This window comes from Crassostrea angulata, chromosome 8 (assembly GCF_025612915.1).
Source record: "Crassostrea angulata isolate pt1a10 chromosome 8, ASM2561291v2, whole genome shotgun sequence".
In the NCBI taxonomy this organism is placed as follows: domain Eukaryota; kingdom Metazoa; phylum Mollusca; class Bivalvia; order Ostreida; family Ostreidae; genus Magallana; species Magallana angulata.
In genome coordinates, this window is record NC_069118.1 from 33,323,037 (window position 1) to 33,342,640 (window position 19,604).

The window sequence follows — 19,604 nt, forward strand, 5'->3', positions numbered from 1 at the left end:
TTGATAATGGAGATCAAGCTCTGCATCTGAAGCTTCCTATGTGATTCATTCATACTACAGTTTAATCAACTATGCAACTATTATCTATTAAACATGTGACCTGTTCCAAAAAACTCAACCATATCCAGCATCTGAAACCTATGGCTCAGACTCAGCATTCAAACCTGTCAGGTGCATCAGTATCATAAGACGCACCATTCATGGAAGTCTGGTGAAGTTAGGACAAGTAGTAACTAAGATATAATCATCAGAGGGCACCTGTTTCAAACACTTTAACCAGCTCCAAAAACCTTAACCTCCTCCAGCATCCGAAACCTATAGCTCAGATTCAGCACTCAAGCCTGTCTGGTGCATCCGTATCATAAGACACACCATCCATGCAAGTTTGGTGAAGTACGGACCTGCAGTAACTTAGATATTGCTCTCAAAGGGCACCTGCAACAAAAACTTTAACCAGCTCCAAAAACCTTAACCTCCTCCAGCATCCGAAACCTATAGCTCAGATTCAGCACTCAAGCCTGTCTGGTGCATCAGTATCATTAGACACACCATCCATGCAAGTTTGGTGAAGTACGGACCTGCAGTAACTTAGATATTGCTATCAAAGGGCACCTGCAACAAAAACTTTAACCTGGTCCAAAAACCTTAACCTCCTCCAGCATCTGAAATTTAGGACTCAGATTCAGCATCCAAGTCTTTCAAGTCCATAAGTAGGTCCAGATGCATCATTCATGCAAGTTTGGTGAAGATAGGACAAGTAATAGCTTAGATACAGGACCTGCAACAAAAACTTTAACCAGGTCCGGACGCCGACGCCGACGCCGAGGGTATAGCATAAGCTCCCCCTGACTTCGTCTCGGTGAGCTAAAAATTGAACGAGCCAATCGGAATACGGCATGCATAATTTACTAGAACGAGAGATAATCATCGAGTTCTTCCACTGTCGACGTCAAAGAGCGCACATGTTAGACTGGCTGTGTGTTTCGACGATGTGTTCATATACTACCATACACTTATATTTCAGGTCAGGCATTAAGTACAAAACCAGTTCTATGAATACCTACAGAATATCTATGTAAACTTACCTGGATACTAGCGAGAATAAAGAAAGCACTCTCCGAGTGACTCAGGTGTTGCGCCCTGGACACCGTCACCTGGGTGGGAACTTGTGCACCACTGGAATTCGTTGTCGGTTCGAATGTATCCAATGTCACTTTGCCATTTACTGGCTGAGAACACTCCACGTCTAGGGTGAACGGGGCGGCAATCATGGGGCTGATGAAGGCCCCCAGTCCGTAGCAAAAATGCATTGCCTGTAATAGTATGGAAGTCAGAGAGACATTCTTAAGAAACGGAATTAAAACACAAAGTATGGTAAGTAAGTAGATGGAAAATAAAAATACCTGTAGAAAGGGGGAGACGTTGGTCCCAAACCTAAGAATCATCCTCAGGTTGGCCACGCAGTCGATGCAGCCCATGCACCAACCCATCAACATGAGGTTGAGCAGGAGCTCGGTGAACTCGGTACAGGCGGGGACCAGCAACATGGTGAAGGGGAGGCCGAACATACCGATCAACATCAGCACGTGGACCGGAACCAACCTTAAAGGAGACAGGTCAATCTGATTGATTGATTGATTGAATTCAAATCAATGAGGGTTAGTACTGAGATTGTTTTATATAACTAAAAAAATGAATGTCTTGAAGGAATGAATGAATGAATGAATGAATGAATGAATGAATGAAAAGATGGATGGATGAACGGACGGAGGTGTAATTATTTTTGATGGAACGCCATAGCTGCCTTAAGGTCAATTTCATATTATATGAACTGGTATCTTATTTATATGCAATAGTAATATCATTATATGCAGTGGTAACATCATTACATGCAGTGGTAACATCATTATATGCAGTGCTAACATCATTATATGCAGTGCTAACATCATTATATACTATTATTTCACCATTATTTTCAGGGGTAAAATCTTTATATGAAGTGGTAACATCATTACGTTATGTCGTAAGATCATTATGTGCAGTAGTTTATTCATTATATGCTATGAATAAATCTTTATATGATATGATAAACTCATTTCATACAGAGCTAAACTCATAATGAACTATTGTTCAATCGTTATGTTATATGGTACACTCTTCATGTGCAGTTGCAAAATCCTTTTATGCAGTGCAACTTCTTGACATTAGGTGATAAGTTCATTATATGCAGTACTAACATCATGTTATGGTGTATTAAAACCATTATGTATGGTGGTAAAACCTTTATGTATTGTGGTGAAAGCTTTACATGCAATTGTAAATCCTTTATATGATGTGACAATTTTATAATATGCCGCTGTTGAGTCATTATATTATGAGGTCAGTTCTTTACATGATGTGATCATTTCATTATATGGAGTGGTAACTTCTTTATATGCAGTCGTAACTCTTTATGATGAGGTTGTAAACTGGTTCTCGCTGAAAAGTTTTAATGGGGAAGAGGTCCAGTTGTATTTTGAAAAAGATGCCGCGTTCGTTGTGACGATGCACATTTCCTGGTCAACTTGTCGTTTGTTTTGAAGAGAGAGAGAGAGAGAGAGAGAGAGAGAGAGAGAGAGAGAGAGAGAGAGAGAGAGAGAGAGAGAGAGAGAGTGAATCTGTCCTTAATATCGATATCATAATATCAATCATTGAACCTATTTTGTGTGAAAAATCGAATGTATTATTAGTAGAGTATGCTTTTAATTTAAGAGTAAAAGAAATTACAAAAAATGAAGCAAGCGTTTTAAAATCAAAGTCGAAAGACCTTTGTTTCAATGTACCAGGTAGATGCTACTCCTCGCTGATTAATGCCTCCAACACAAAAGGAATAGACAAATTTTTATTCATAGACATAAATAAAAATTATTTTTCATTTTTCTTAAAATTAATTTGATTTTTAAGAAATAATAAAGAAATTGGTTGGTCTTAACCTCTTTTTATGGTTGTTTCATCCACTGTATAGAATTTAAGCTCACCGGGCATGTATTTTTGTATTTTAAATCCTACGTATACAAAGAAGGTGTTGCAGTTCCTGTACTAATTTCCATAAAGCTGTTGCAGATATCTTCATATCATTAAGGTAATACCCCTATTCCGATGGTTTTGAAAATGAATGATGGATAAACTATCATTTTTTGAAATTTATTTCACTTTTAAAATTAAACGCGTACTCTACTAAAAATTCATTCGATTTATCACACATCGATGTATCAAGAACAGAGAATCTCTCTCTCTCTCTCTCTCGCTCTCTCTCTCTCTCTCTCTCTCTCTCTCTCTCTCTCTCTCTCTCTCTCTCTCTCTTTTCAAAACAAACGACAAGTTGACCAGGAAATGTGCATCGTCACAATGAACAGAGAATCTCTCTCTCTCTCTCTCTCTCTCTCTCTCTCTCTCTCTCTCTCTCTCTCTCTCTCTCTCTCTCTCTCTTCAAAACAAACGACAAGTTGACCAGGAAATGTGCATCGTCACAATGAACGCGGCATCTTTTTGCAAAATAAAACTGGACCTCTTCCCCATTAAAACTTTTCAGCGAGAACCAGTTTACAACCTCATCATAAAGAGTTACGACTGCATATAAAGAAGTTACCACTCCATATAATGAAATGATCACATCATGTAAAGAACTGACCTCATAATATAATGACTCAACAACGGCATATTATAAAATTGTCACATCATATAAAGGATTTACAATTGCATGTAAAGCTTTCACCACAATACATAAAGGTTTTACCACCATACATAATGGTTTTAATACACCATAACATGATGTTAGTACTGCATATAATGAACTTATCACCTAATGTCAAGAAGTTGCACTGCATAAAAGGATTTTGCAACTGCACATGAAGAGTGTACCATTTAACATAACGATTGAACAATAGTTCATTATGAGTTTAGCTCTGTATGAAATGAGTTTATCATATCATATAAAGATTTATTCATAGCATATAATGAATAAACTACTGCACATAATGATCTTACGACATAACGTAATGATGTTACCACTTCAAATTAAGATTTTACCCCTGAATATAATGGTGAAATAATAGTATATAATGATGTTAGCACTGCATATAATGATGTTAGCACTGCATATAATGATGTTAGCACTGCATATAATGATGTTAGCACTGCATATAATGATATTACTATTGCATATAAAAAAATATACCAATTCAGATAATATGAAATTGACCTTAAGGCAGCTATGGCATTCCATAATTTTTCCTTAGGCTATATGCTATTTTAAAAGGATTAAATGTTCATGCAATTTTCAAAGCTATTTCAATTGCTGATGCTTTACAATGCCTCATGACTGTGTACAATTTCAATTTTCTTGTATTTAGTTCGGCTTCTATATCAATTATTCAAAGTGCTACAGACTTTTTCTTCCTGCAAATCAAAAAGACTTCAACAGGTTTTATTGATATTTTATCGCTTATTCTACCCCTGATTCCGAGAGCCTAACGTGTTTATTGTAATTGATATTTTAATTATTCATCGCATTTCACAGCGCAGAGTTGCGCAATTACGTAATAGGAAAAGTTGTCCGATGTCACCTCTTGCTGTGCTATGTTATAAGGACTAATTTAGAATTATAGCTAATTTGCAGAAACTAAAAACGGGTGTTTTTGCTTTAATTTTAAAGAATTATGTCATTGGCTTAGCCAGTGTTTTCAACAAGATAGTCGATAATTCGCATTTCTGTAAATTTGACATTATAACATTTTGGTTTGCAAGTGAATATTGTCCCCCAAAGTGCAGACTATTCCCTAGGTAAGCATTTCTACTCTATTTTGTTTTATGTGCAAACGCAATAATGCTCATTGTGGGGTTGTGATAATCCGCGCCGGGAGAATAAAGCAGACAACAAAATGAAGATTACTTATTTTTTAAGTCTGAAAAATTCAACTGTTGATGAGAATGACGTCATTTAAAATTGATGGATTCGTTCACCACAATGATTTACAAATAACAATGAAAATTGGGTTTCTGAACGGGATCTTACATTTTCTAGTGTATTTGTCTGTGTTAACACTACGAATCGATTTTGTAATGTAAATTTCAATAAATTTAATTTACGAGTTGCTGAGACACAAGCGAGGTTTGCATAACTAATATTCTAGTATTTAAAATCGTACAATTGCTGGAAATTATATAAACACAAGTAATAAAGGAACCATTCTTTGAATACTATGGTGTGATATTTTCGGTCAAGGGGTATGATAATTGATTTGGCTTTATTGGATTTGATCACGCCTTGACTGAAATTATCAGCTCATAAAAGAGAGAGAGAGAGAGAGAGAGAGAGAGAGAGAGAGAGAGAGAGGTTAAATAACCTCGCATAGAAAAGTGGAGTGTTTAATGTACTGTTTAATGTACATGTAAAAAGATGGTTAAATATATACTCATAAGCAGCTGTATTGCTATATTCAATTACAATTTCCAACTATGATTATTAAAATAGAGGATCGGCAATTTTAATCCGACATCTGTTATAGGAAGTATCAGATGGGGATTTTTAATGCATCAAGGCTTCTCAGGCAAAAATGAAATCACATTGATGTAGTATTAATATCATTATGAATAAAAAAGGATTTAAAAGAAATCATGGTGGCAATGTATGCAGCAAAATAGGGGGGATTTAGAGGGAAAATTGACAAAATTTGTTCGTTTTTACTGGATTTCTCCGAAAACCTACTGTTCAAGGACGTACAACGTAGAATTAACGTAGAATAACTAGTACGGCCAGATGTTACCATAAAAAGCCATCAAAACAAGAAAGACCGTTTCATATATAGATATCGACATTACCATTACAACTATTTCTTCAACAGTTGCCACCTTGACCTTCCGTCTGCCTCTATCTCGTGTATGACTTCTAGCTTTTTCTAAGCATATCAAATCAATATTTGTTGAATTACGAGATTGCATGAGGATCTTTCAGTTCGTTTAATAAATGCGCATCTTCTTCTCTTTTCTTTTTTAAAAGTTTTTTTTTCACAAGTTTGCAAAAGTAACCAGGAAAGTTATTTCTGGATGTCGAATGGGAAAACAAAACAAAACAACTTGGTAACATTATGTGATTCGGTATAACGATCTGTACTGGGAAAAAAAAGTCTAGCCTAATGATTATCACTTAATCTAATTATGCTAGTCTTTCCTGATCCAGACGAGAATCCCTTGAGGAACCATCCAAAGAACAAAATGGCCCCCTTCTGGTTAATATATATTTTTTTTTCTCAACCAAAAATCAACAAGTGACTTTTAGTTCCCTATTCCTCAATTCCATCACTTAACCCACGATGGGATACTCTCCGCAATTCAAATGCATTATGGACTAATTAGAAATGAAATCAGCTTCCACGGACGTCAATCTTCACCGGACCTAATCTTGTCACTGTAAGCTGCTTTTTCGATTTTATGTCCCATCTTAGTGAGGGTTAACAAGTCTAAGACGGTGCGCATGCTCCTTCAGTTTTCATTTTATTTGTGATGAACCATCAGCAGACGTAAGTATCACGCGTGCGTAGTCGTGTGTCGGAATACAAAGGATCGGGAACAATAACATATTTTTCCACTTTTCGTTAATAAAAACTGTATAGCTTACATCATTAACATGCATTCCATTAATATCTCATGTAAACGACACAAGTAATTACATCATACATATGGTACCAAATACATTAACTAATAATTTCTGCGGTTGTAAATATTTGCTCTAAATAATTTTTTGTCGGCAATTTTATGCTAAATGAGAGATTCTAAACTGACTTAAATATCATATGCCGTAAATTTATTTTCAGAACACGGGACAGAGTTAGTCACAGTCAAAAGCACCCCCCCCCCCCGCCCCCTGACAATTGCAAACAATTTATACATTGCTAGATAGTGAAGACTAAATGTCACGAATTTCTTTTTTAATGACTAGACTGTATGCATACATGGCAAAACACTATAACCAAGATTTACGCCATCAAACCCTTTGTTCCCTATCCCATTTTACTTTAATTTAATTGCCTATAGTTTGACTTATTTTGCAAAGCATCCACTAGTGCATGATGAATTCATTAAATTTTATTTCACTGCCTGATAATCACTACAGACCAGGGCGTCCAATTACTCTCACATTATTTTTGTGCATGTTCTGTCAATTTTATAATGTTATTTGACACAAAAAGATCACCTTCCTTAATTTTGCTCCTGGGACTGTTATAACATTTTTACTGTAACAGTTTTATAACCCATAATTTAGATAAACAATCAAGCCACTGATGACTCTTCACTGATTGTGTTAAGATTGAACAACATAATACAGCCCTATTAAAAATAGATCAGAATCCGGCGTCAAAACGGTTTCACAACATTAAATTCGCTATAATGATTTTAGATTGCTTTTGTTACAATGTGAAAAAAAAACCGATTGACGATAAAGGTGTTTTAAAATGATATGATAATATTCTAAAATTTTAATCAATGTCTTAATTAAGAGGGCTCGATAGCCATGTCCAATTATAGACTATTTTAATCTTCTTTCATTTTAGAAGAAGAGCTCTGTATAAAATATCTAAGAAAAATGTTCAAATTTTAAAACTAAATTGTGTGGAATTTTTCTTTTCTTCATGATAGTTTATAGCTTATAAAAAATCATTTTTAAAATTATAAGTAAATGTAGATCTGATGTTTAATTTGGTGACCACCCATCATGGTTACTGTTATTTAGTAAAAGAAAAATAGAACCATTTTAACAAGACCTTGGACTTTCGGTTAGACGAAGCTATCTATTTCTTGCGTCAAAACAAGTTAAAAAAAAACAAGTTTCAAGCGAAATATGCACCGATTGCGTAGTCTTAGTTCAAAAGCAAGTTTCAAAGAGCCATGGCTGAGTAGCCAGCAATGAAATAGACAGGCCTACGTCACATTGCTGTTTGACACAACTATCCAAAGTCCAAGCTCTTGATAAAATGGTTCTACATATACCACGCCTTTTAATTTGGGAAAATTTCCTATATTTTTATATTGAGCTCTTCTTCTTAGGAAGATCAATACAGTCTAAAAATGGTCGAAACCATTCAACCCTCTTAACTTGTAGTTGTTTATCTTGACTGAATATAACCTTATACAAATAAACCTTTAGTTACATCCTTGACTTTCACTGCGAAGATGTACTTAAGAAATAAGGCGATTTAGAATGTGTTAAAATTGCCACATCATTATCTAACCATATCCAATTCATCGCAATAGCGCGTTTGCGTAACAACGCACATTAATTAGCTTTGTGCTTACTAACCGAGATACAACACGTAAATGTATTTCCATCAATGGAGAACAAAATCTGGTTCGCTTTTATATCTGTTCCTGGCCAGACACTAGACAGTAAACTGACCAACGGCCCCGTAAGGAAGCAAGCGAATAATACTCCGCAATAAACACCACTAAACAGGAAAATCATATCGACTGTTCGTAGATGAAATTTGGCCTGCGACTTCTCCTTGTTAAAAGCAAACGGCAAACAAAGGGGTCCCTGAAGAGAAAAGGCGGTCCGTTAAGGCCGTTAATTATCATCAGAGAATGATTTCTCACTGCGTTATTTATTGATAGCATAAGATTAAGTATGGGTCAGAAACAATTGGAGAATGTGCATTCGATTGACCTCCCACAAACAGAATTAATTTCATACTTGTTTCGAGTCCACTTGTACCCAAAGGATGTCAGTCGGATTAACTTTCTCGATTCGTCGTTCATTGACATGATACTATAATTTCTGATTTCGTTTTATTTTTTAGAGAGAGCTTCTTTCTTCTGTTTCCCTCGGGGGAGATCTTAATACATGTATAAATTGCGTCTTCCTCTTATTTTTTTATCGCTTCCGATATGGAGATCATTCTAAAATAACATGCAGCCGGCGTTCACTCTTAGCATAATGGTACGTATATATACGGTGAATGAAAAAATCCGATTCTTTGGTCGTCTACAATGCCTCATATACGATGAATAAACAAAATTAAATTAGAATGGGAAGCCAGAAAATGGCGAGAGAAAAAAAAAAGTCAGAATTTGGGTTACGTGAACCTGTATGGGACGTTTACATGTACATGTGAGCCTATAATTACATTGGCTTATCAGTCGAAAGCTTTATAATTAGCACTGATTATAATAGTAAGAGAAAATTACCAAAGTTTCGCTGTGCAGTTGCTGAAGAAAATTGGGGGAGGGGTTATTTTTGTTGGAAATAATATTGCTAATAATTTCACATGGTTAAAATGGGTTGCAATTTGTTTATTTCTCTCACCCTGTGGTGTAGTTTAATTACGGAGAGGACGCGGAGAGAAGGCACGGGGAAAAAACTCAGGGGAATTATCGGCTCTCTTTTCATTTTCATTCTCAACTAGACTTGTACAAAATGTAAAAATCAGTCATTATATTGTATGATGGCAATCACCACGCGATTTTTGACCAGTAATGACAGTCACAATGGGAAGGAAAAGTTAGTTTCGTGGCGAACTTCCGATTCAATTATCGTTAGTATTGAAACTTTGAATTAGAATTAACGGATTTCATTTGCGTGACTGGTCAAATTTCTTTTTCTATTCGATTCCCTGACATGTTCAGTATTTTGGGTTTCGATAAATCGTTCGTTGGAACTTTCCGTTTTCTTACTACCGGAAGTAGCAATACTTGAAACTCAGTGATGTGTAAACATGTGACGTCAGGACAGGGCATTGTCTGCTTGAAGATGTCGTCTAAAATCCATTACTCATGAATTGAAACTCACTTAAGCACACGGTTTATATATATGAAAAACGATTGTCTCATAATCGTTTAATATCGGATTTTAGAGCTCTCAATTTGTTTTTGTTTCATCTATTTGAATGGTGAAAAAACGTGATAAATCTGAAATCGAAAAAAATTAAATGGCAGATTGTAGGGCAAACTATGGTATCAAGCCGTAGTCCTGTTTCACTTCATATGATAGAAATTCAGACTTCGATCGCACAAAAATGAAACGGGAAGTCTTATTTAAGGAATAAGGAATCATTCTTTAAGTATCGTGGGGTAATAAATTTGGTCGTGGCGTAATCAAAACCAATAAAGCCCGAATGGCTTTATGATGGATGTGATCACGCCCCGACTGAAATTATGTCCTCATAATATCCAAAGAATTCTTCCTTATTATTATATTTGTATAACTTTCAGCAATTGTGCGATTAAATATTAGAATATTAATTATGCAAAACCCACTTGCACCCCAACAATACGTCATTTTGTTTATTGGACTGTAAAGCACAAATTCGTGATGTTTTCACGGAGAAAGACACTGAAAATGTAAATGTCACATTTAAAATGCGTAATGAAGATCAAGCCAAGATTATCGATGTTTGTAAAATTTGGGGAATTTTTTGACAGATTGCAAATGTTAGCAGTATCATATTGACTGTTAAACGATTATTTTAAAGCCCACTCTCTGAAACCAAAGTACCACGATTTTCAGGTTTTTTAGTCATGGTAAGGTATACACTATGAAATAAGAATTAATTATTCCGGTAGATCGCTGTTACATGTATAAAGTGCTGATAGACACATATACCATGTCATTTTTTGTCACTAAGCATGAATTAATAAACGCCAATGTGAGTTCTAATACATAAGTACGTCATTTATATTACCATCCAGCTATGTTAAAAGAAAGTCAAAGTTTTTCAAAAAGATATATTATTGAAAATTTTATCGAAAGGTGCTAATCCCTCTCCAACCCAAGTATATGTACTGTCTGCAAAAGTAATTACAAATGTACTGCAATTTTCACTTATTCTATAACGCTACCACGATTGAAACAATATGTTGGAGACTTAGGCGCCGTATATAGTAGGGTTCTAGTGGTGCTTCGTTTATCCATATTTTCTCGGCCTAAAGTCGACATGTATTATAATAAATAATTCAGATTTGTTATAACTGGTACTTTGTTTATGCCGATCTGTTTCATCCTATATAATTATACTACCTTTGTGTGATAAAAATATGGCACATAAAACTTATGGTGAACAAATTGGCAGTATCTTAGGCAGTAATTTTTGTGAATTATTCATTATATTTACATTTTCTACTGTCTTTGTCTGTGATAACATTACGAATCAATTTTGAAGCCTAAAACCCAATAATTTCATAAACGATGAGCGACAGAAAAAGGGCGTGTCTTATAGAATAACCGAAACACGTTATTGGCTGTGTCGCGTATGCATGTGCTACATGAAAAAAATAATGGTTTTACTTTCTGTTTGTTTGAAAGTGTAGAAATTGGAAATAACATAAATAAAAGTAATAAGGAATCGTTCTTTAAATATTATAAGGTGATAATTTCGGTCGGAGCGTGGTCAAATATATCATAATTGATACAGAAACGAAATTACATGCATATGTATTTGGTTATGGTTGAAAAACGAGAAAAAAAATCATGTTCAATTTGAACTCGTAGAAATGATTGACATGTGCATAGTACATAATTTGAATTTTACATATACATAGAAGGGGAAAAGTTCTTGAACTTATAAACCACAGGAAAAGTAAAATTAACTGTATCTTAAAGGACAAAGCCAAGGCTGGCATTAGTAAGTCACAATTGAGAGAAATATACTTGCATTCATTAAATTTTGATAATCCATAAGGTCTTAAGGTAGTTCCCTAGTTTTTCTTTCCTTAAAGGATATTTTATTAACAGTTGCCTTCAAATATCGAAAACTGAATATAATTATATCTATTCAAAACAATGTTTAGCTAATTTAAAAGAAAACAACAAAACTGAACCCAATTTATAACTCATCCGAAGATAGGAATGTGTACCTCTATGAGGTAGTTGTCTCTATCCAAATGGTTATTTACCATGTATTTGAATTCATTCCAAAAGACGGCTATTGTGAACGTAACGATAAACAATGTAAATAAGTATACTAGTATATGATCTAAAGAATTTCCTATTATTAGTAACCAAAGATAGACGAACGATGTGCTTTGGGGGAGAAAATGTATTTGCGCTCAATCACAGATGCAAACTGATCATATCCGTGATGAACTGTTGGATAGATTGATGAAGAGGGGCTTAAAGAGATGTAAAACGCTTTGTTCAAAGATAGAATGTAAAAACATTGTAAAAAACAATGAAAAGAATTATTCAAAGGAAAATATAACTATCAGAGTTTCTGCCAGAATAGTTTATGAAATGCTTTTGATATAAGGACATAATGAAACGAAAGTTTAAAAAAAAATGTCAAGGCTTTGTCTACAAATCCTTTTACATCGATACCGTAATTAGATGAGAGAATTTGCGTAGCATGTACCGGAACCTTTTGTGTCGTTCCGCATCCGGTTATTTGCGCTAGCGTTCCACGGTGTACCGTGCCATGATTGAAGTTCATTAGCGCTTGACTAATTAGTCATTGCCCTTTCTGCAAATAATCATAACTCCGAATTGCTACTCTGTTCTGATCTTATCCCGGCCGTCAATTGATCTCTATATATATAGTGACATCGTGTTTGAAGTACAATGTACTAATTTCCCGGAAAAAAAAAAGTCTGATGGGTATTAAAAGACATAAAATCCATCAGGGATCGCTGTGCTCTTTTGTTCTATTAGGGCGATCTCTTCCAGACATTGATTTCGAAACAAAAACTACGCCTTCTGCCTTTTGATGTAAAATACATGATGCAGGATCCGCCGTGTCTCATGGGGATTTCACCAGGAATCTGGTTGCAGAGATGCGGTGCAGCCAAAAAAAAAAAAACTTCTACTTATCAACAGCACACTAACAGGAACGCACGTATATATACGTGTTACATTAAGTCCCTGAAACAACATACTAGTCTACATTTACCCTATATGCGCGTTACTGATATATCTAAACATATTAACAAGAATCAAAACAGAAACATTGTCTTTACAATGTTGTAGCCCGACATACAAATAGTATCCTAAATTCTACGCAAACTGATTGAGCTACTGTAGCCCCACCCCTGTTACACTGGTTTTTTTTTTAAATTCAGCTATCGACAAAAGGGGGTGGGGGGGGGCTTATGGGCTAAGAATACGGTTCAGCAATTCAAATTCTTACAGGTATATATATAGAGGTCAAGTGGTCACATTTTACTTCTACTAATGCTAATACTAACAGTACAGTGACTTCGTTACGAGTTTGTTATTTCTGCATGCCATGGAAGCAACAGCTGGTTCACCAGACACGATCCTTGTTAAAGCATCAAACGTATTTTTATAATTGCATTTATTGATGCATTATTACATTTTGTACCCGTTCAAGGTGTAGTGGTATCGCTTTTTATTTGGGTTTATGCAGTGAAGCACGCACGGATATGTATTATATAAATGTGTGCATAGTTGCATACAAGAACCAACCGTTAATATGTTTTGCAATGCAAGAACTTTGTTCCAACAGAATAATACATGTACATTTGATTAATTATGCCAAAAAAAGTTTTATCATAGAAAATAAGTCCAGAAAGAAAACCTCTGTTTATGTGTTTTCATTAATATTGAATTTTTACAGAGATATATCACCATCAACAGGGGATATTCAATAACAATTTAAGGAGAGAAAAAATAACAGAAACAAACTTAATTGCAAGTTTCTGGGGGTTTTTTTTACCCAATATTGGCTCTGAAGATCTACGGGAAAATTCGGGTTAAAATGCCGTTGAGCTACTTCCTGCCATGTAATAAAATACTAGAGCTGTTGAGCTACAGACCTGCAGTAAACTGAATATACATGTACATGCATACTGTAATTCTTACAGCTGAAACACGTAAATCTATTTCTTTTCTCGTGTGCTATTTTGTAATACATTCAAGTTCATTCTAACTTGTCCCTTAATTTAACGAAAATGCCGAGCACGAAATTGGCAACAAAATAGATATTTGAGGTGCCAGAATCATATTAAGTATCAGGAATGCCTCAGTGGAGATCGAAAATCAACAACCTTGAAAATGACAATAATCGATATCTGTCAAAAAAAACAATGTCCATCTTGCAAATTAACACCCGTCTTTCTCAAAATAAAACACTGAATTTGGAGATTCACCAAAGTCATTAGTAAAGTAGGACTAGATAATGAAATTCAACCGCCATAGGACAGAGATGCAATTGGCAAACTCTCCAATAAAAACAATGAGATTATAATTATAGATAATACGTGTATTTCCAAATATTGTGCCAATTCTCGGGCCCTTTCTACAAGCAGAAAAAAACCCCCAACGAGCTCTGACGAAAATAACCGAGAAGTAACAATCGGTGCCAATTCATTACTCGGCACTTATAATGATCACTGTGCTTAATGAAAACAACAATAATCTAAATATAGATACAATAGAGGTCCGCCCCGACCTTGTTTCGTTGAAACTACCATTGCTTTTCTTGATCTCACAAGGGCATTCCAAACCATTTAGCATTTCGTGCATTTTAGCCATGATAAATATGGAAATTATGGAATTAATATCAGTTCTTCTCTCTGTGGTGATATCAAAATTGATCGCATAGCTGTTCGTTTTTCCGTGTTTTTATGATGCGTGCAACAATAAATAAAACACATATTCCATACTTTGGTGTCAATAGAGTTCTTTGAACATTCATTGCGCACGCGCATGGATGTCAATTATGCACGCAATTTCATGCTTTGTTGACAGGATGCAGATGTACATGAATTGGATTAAGAAAATTTACATGTAAATTGTACCTACAGATATGTATGTGAAATGTCCAAAATTCGGCAATTTTGATTGATATCGAACATGAACGTTCTAGGACTCATATGCAGTTTAGATTTCATTCTTATTGAGTTTTGTTTGGAAATTCGATTTACATGCGTGTATATGATATTGCAGTAACACAACATCTGCATTAATATGACATACAATTATATTCATGATAATTATAGTTACGAAATTGCATTAGCTATGCGGAATTATGTAACGTCTCCGAAACTCTCCAACCGAAGCATTCTGGTTTTTACAGATACAAATTCAATTTCCCTTTCTCGCCGGCTCCGGACGATGTTATTAACTATACGCTGCATCAATACCGGTGCTTATGATGATTTCGATATGATTTTCGCGTAAAATGATGGACAATGTGCGCGGCTTTCAAAGGCAACAATCTCCATGAAAATATAGAGAGTTCTCACAAGCATGCTTTATTGAATAAGGTTGTATTCTATTAATTTCAGCAAGTTGCATCTCTACTGATCCTCCCTCTCCAAAATATTAAGGGAGCGATTTTATCATCGCAAAAGTAGGATTCTTGAGCCGTTCATTTCTGGGTTGTTTTTTTTTTGTTTTTTTTTTTGTGGTTTTTTTTTGTGGTTTTTTTTTTTTGGGGGGGGGGGGGGGGGTGTGTGTTCTGAAAATAAAAAGAATTGAACACGTTGGGGGCTATATGACCCCTTCTCTCTCTCTCTCTCTTTCTCTCTCTCTCTCTCTCTCTCTCTCTCTCTCTCTCTCTCTCTCTCTCTCTCTCTCTCTCTCTCTCTCTCTCTCTCTCTCTCTCCAAGAAGATGATCTTACACAGAGAAAAATTGTCACAACTCAATTCACCTAGCTACAATAACAATTGCAAGCTTATCTGATTTGATTGATTATGACGAAAGTTATGTTCGAAACGTGATGTATAAGACAGTCATTTTCTCTGATAACGAAAATTGATAATATTTTATATAAGGCTTAAGTTTATTAATTTTTTCGTGGTGACTTTGGGGCATATATTAAACGTATCTTATTTTTGTACTCAAAACATATGTAGTCGAAGTATGATGCAAATGCAAATAAAATAGCATACCATAATTTATATGATATCATAATTGATTTAGACAGTGTTAGATGAGAATACATACAACTTCGTATTCGTGCGCAATATAAGATAGTGGGATTGAACAATCAACATTTTGATTCCAAAAGACATATTTGGGGTCAGAATGATTTGGAAAAAAACCTTTATATCGCTAAGAGAAGAGACTATAAGAGAAGTGGATTTGGGGAATTAAGACAGAGACACCTACCTTTGAGCAAGACATCCCGCGGAGACAGATCCAACTAACGTCAGCAAAAGTTGCACAAAGAACACCCATTGTAACTCCCGCAAACTGGCACTGGTCTGACACCCGAGGTCAAAGAGCGTGGGTCCCAGAATAGCCACACCCATCCCAAAGCTACCAAATACCAGACAGTCCGTCATAACCGATACCCAGTTCTCCTTCAAAAGGACCCGGAAGTGGGGTTTGTTGTCCCCATTCTCCGTCACCCGAGGGTCAAAGGTCGTAGGTGTTGTGGCCATGACCTTTGCGTTCTTTTTGGCAAACAATCAATATAAAGTTCTGCGATTTTTACCTAATTTTAAATAAATCCGTTTCCTTCATGCTTGTCTTTTAACTTAGATCTCAACTTCGTGAAGAAAACAAAATTAAAACGGTAATGTTATTCCAACTATACTTGAGCAAAGTAACACATTCATCGCATCCCTATAAGTGTGCCTTTCTTGACGTAAGATTTAGAATCTGGCTATAGTTGAATCCCCCCTAGTGCAGCGTTTCACTTCAATCTACTAACTTTACCGATCGATAACTACCGAGAGCGTCCGATCGGGGCAACACACCTGGCTCCTTTCGAGACAAGATAGTGTCTGTAATACTGCGTTGCAGTGACTGAATTATTGATGTTGTTTAGAGGAGTTCGTTTACATTTCATTAGCCAATTTTTGCCCGTACTTTCTGGCGTAAGTACTGGTCACTTTAGTGCGACCAACTAATTGCGAACAGCTATATAATATAGGTAACATTTTTCATCGTTTTAGAGCAATGATTTTTGTTCGTTCGATATTTTTTTTTGTAACTCTTTCGCTCGCTCGGTTGATTTAACATAGGTCTACGTGCCTCTGGGCTGTGTTTACTGAAGCGAGCTAAAAATTCTTATTAAATTATTCTTCAAATCATTTACATCGTAAAATGAATCGTGAACAAAAATGAATGGAAAATCTTGCATACCTGTAGAAATGAACATCAAGTGTTATTATTTTCATACCTGAATCTCACCTATATATTAAAGTTCTAAATGTCGCATACATAGCTAGTCTTTGTATCACGGATAACGTTTAAATGTAGGCTAAACAATGGCTAGCATCAGCAACAGGAAATGAAAACAATTTTAAAAGTTAATTTCTTTCTCTTCAATACTTTTTTGTTTCAAATTGCCTTTTACGAAGTACTTGTAGCATATATCTAACCAAATTAAAAAAAATTCTAAACATGATGGAAAGACGATAATATTTATTGTTGTTATACTTTCATGTTAAATACTGAAATCTGATTGGTTAAGACGCAGTTAATAATATTTACTATTACCCTCAGCGTTAGCAACGCACTTGGCAACGGGTAACATTAAAAAATGTTACATGCGCGAAAATTATGCGCGTACGGTTCGCTGTAGAATTCACGTTATTCCTATATAAAAGCAGTCAAATTTTCTTAAAAATTTTAAAAAAGACATTCAGTATAACAAAATAAATAGTGCCTGTTGGGGAGGATAACAGTTGAAATTGACACCCCTCGAAAACCATTGTCAACCTCCGCTTCGCGTCGGTTGACAATGGTTTTCTCGGGGTGTCAATTTCAACTGTTACCCTCCCAAACAGGCACTATTTATATATTAACAACTGTAAGTAAATGTTATCTTTTTACTTCCTTAGTCTTTTTCTTTAGGCTGGTGTCAGCTTATGTTCGTAACCCTATTCAAATTAACCTCTCTGCATGTGCAAAGGCTTATTTTTACCTACATACATGTGCATTTAATCGAAAAAAAAAAACCCGGTTTATTTATCTAAAGTATACCCAGAAATGAATGTTTAGGAAAATCTTATTTTATTGTCAATTTTCATGTGTCTTAATCCATTATAGAAATGTAGACAACGGGACTAAAATTTAAATCGTATTACAATATAAAACGAATTCACATTTGTTCCATGCGCGGGTCTAGAGGGGGAATGGGGGGGGGGGGGGGGTTACGTAGTCCTGAATTCCCCTCTCCCTTGAAAATTTCACACTTATATATATATATAAAATTCACATTGTAAACTAAGGAAAATGTAGGACACAAGATCGCACCAACCAACCCCCACCCCCTGGCAAATAATAGTATCTCAAATTTAACAACCCCTAGGGAAGCAATTCCGCGCATGGGTCGTGCTTCACACTATAATAATACTGCTGAATACTGTGTTGCGATTATGTGATGATAATAAAGAATCATCTGCGAAATAAAAGGCATCCCATGACTCTATCAAAATTCCCTCTGAAGTTCCATTCAGATAATCTCACTTGTCAATTCTTATTCATGAAATATATAAAGAGGCCTGGGAACTCTGTCGACATTGAAGCACGAACCATCATGATGCATACAGACGCAACGTCATCAATAAACTAGTAAAGCTCCCCAGACAGGTTGTGCTTCAATAACTTGTTTATTATCTGTTGTGCATGCTTAATCACTTTTCTGAATTTTTACATATAATTACGTAGCGTAAATTCTTCAATCTTTCCAATATTAAAGTACGTTGAATATCTGACAAGAGCGATAACTCTTACAGGAATAAAAGTTCAGTCATAATTTTTCCCTGTAACGTGTGCTTAAATCGTGAGTATTTTAATAAATCGCTGGGATTTTTTTTAAATACAAAATTAATATTCAAAGAAGTTTTACAAGGAAAAAGAAAAAAATACAAAAAAAAAACACCTACAAAAATTGTATGTGTGCAAAAAAGATGATAAACATTAACCTCTGTATATCGAAGTATTCCAAATAAACATGCAAAGTCTTTTAAATTCCGAAAAGTTCATTTTATAGAAGTGTGGATCACGTTTGCATTTCCAGCTGATTATCAAATTTTTTAGAAAGTTTAAATACATCAGATTTATCACATGCTGCATATTTTACCTGCATTATTAAATTTAAAAAAACCCCAAAAAACCTGCATACCACTACATGTAGTAACATTTCAAAATTGAATTGATTAGTCTGTATATTTTTTTCTTCGATAAATGTTTTACCTAATACATGTATGTGCATATGGGCTGAGCGCCTAACAGCATAAATAAATAATGCTTCGATGACCATGCTGCAATACGCCGTTATTCGATCGCAGCATTATCTGATGGCAACATCAAACAATGCAATACGTATCTTATTCTCCGGTGTCCTTTACTAATAATTGATTATTTATTATTAATTGCCAGAATGTTTAACCCTTCTTATTGACTTTTGCATCAAAGTATGGAAGGAAGCAAGGTTGTATTCGGGGGGGGGGGGGGGGGGGGCTATAAAAAAGTCTAATAAGGTCTAGAATTAGGACAAGTTGAAGAGTTGAGGATTTTGCAATTCTTTGACCTGTATTAATCAATTTGATTGATTTATTTATCCTTAAATAAATGGATTTAATTTCCAATCCAGAAAGTTGTGTGTGCCTGCAGATTAGAATGTTCAATCATATCCAAAAATATAAAAAAGGCTTAAGAAG

General features: G+C 35.2%; 1 protein-coding gene across 2 annotated transcripts in view; it reads right to left on the reverse strand.

Annotated features, from left to right (window-relative positions):
- Nucleotides 1-16,819, reverse strand: part of LOC128160331 (major facilitator superfamily domain-containing protein 4A-like) — a 30,233-nt gene extending 13,414 nt beyond the window's left edge. The window contains exons 1-3 of one of the 2 annotated variants that reach the window (XM_052823635.1): nucleotides 16,099-16,819; nucleotides 1,404-1,602; nucleotides 1,086-1,313 (exon numbers count right to left, since the gene is read on the reverse strand). In XM_052823635.1, the coding sequence (XP_052679595.1) occupies nucleotides 1,086-1,313; nucleotides 1,404-1,602; nucleotides 16,099-16,373 (702 nt within the window). In that variant the 5' untranslated portion in view covers nucleotides 16,374-16,819. The remainder of the gene's footprint in view (nucleotides 1-1,085; nucleotides 1,314-1,403; nucleotides 1,603-16,098) is intronic. The other variant, XM_052823634.1, reaches the window with a different exon arrangement.
- Nucleotides 16,820-19,604: the final 2,785 nt, after the last annotated feature.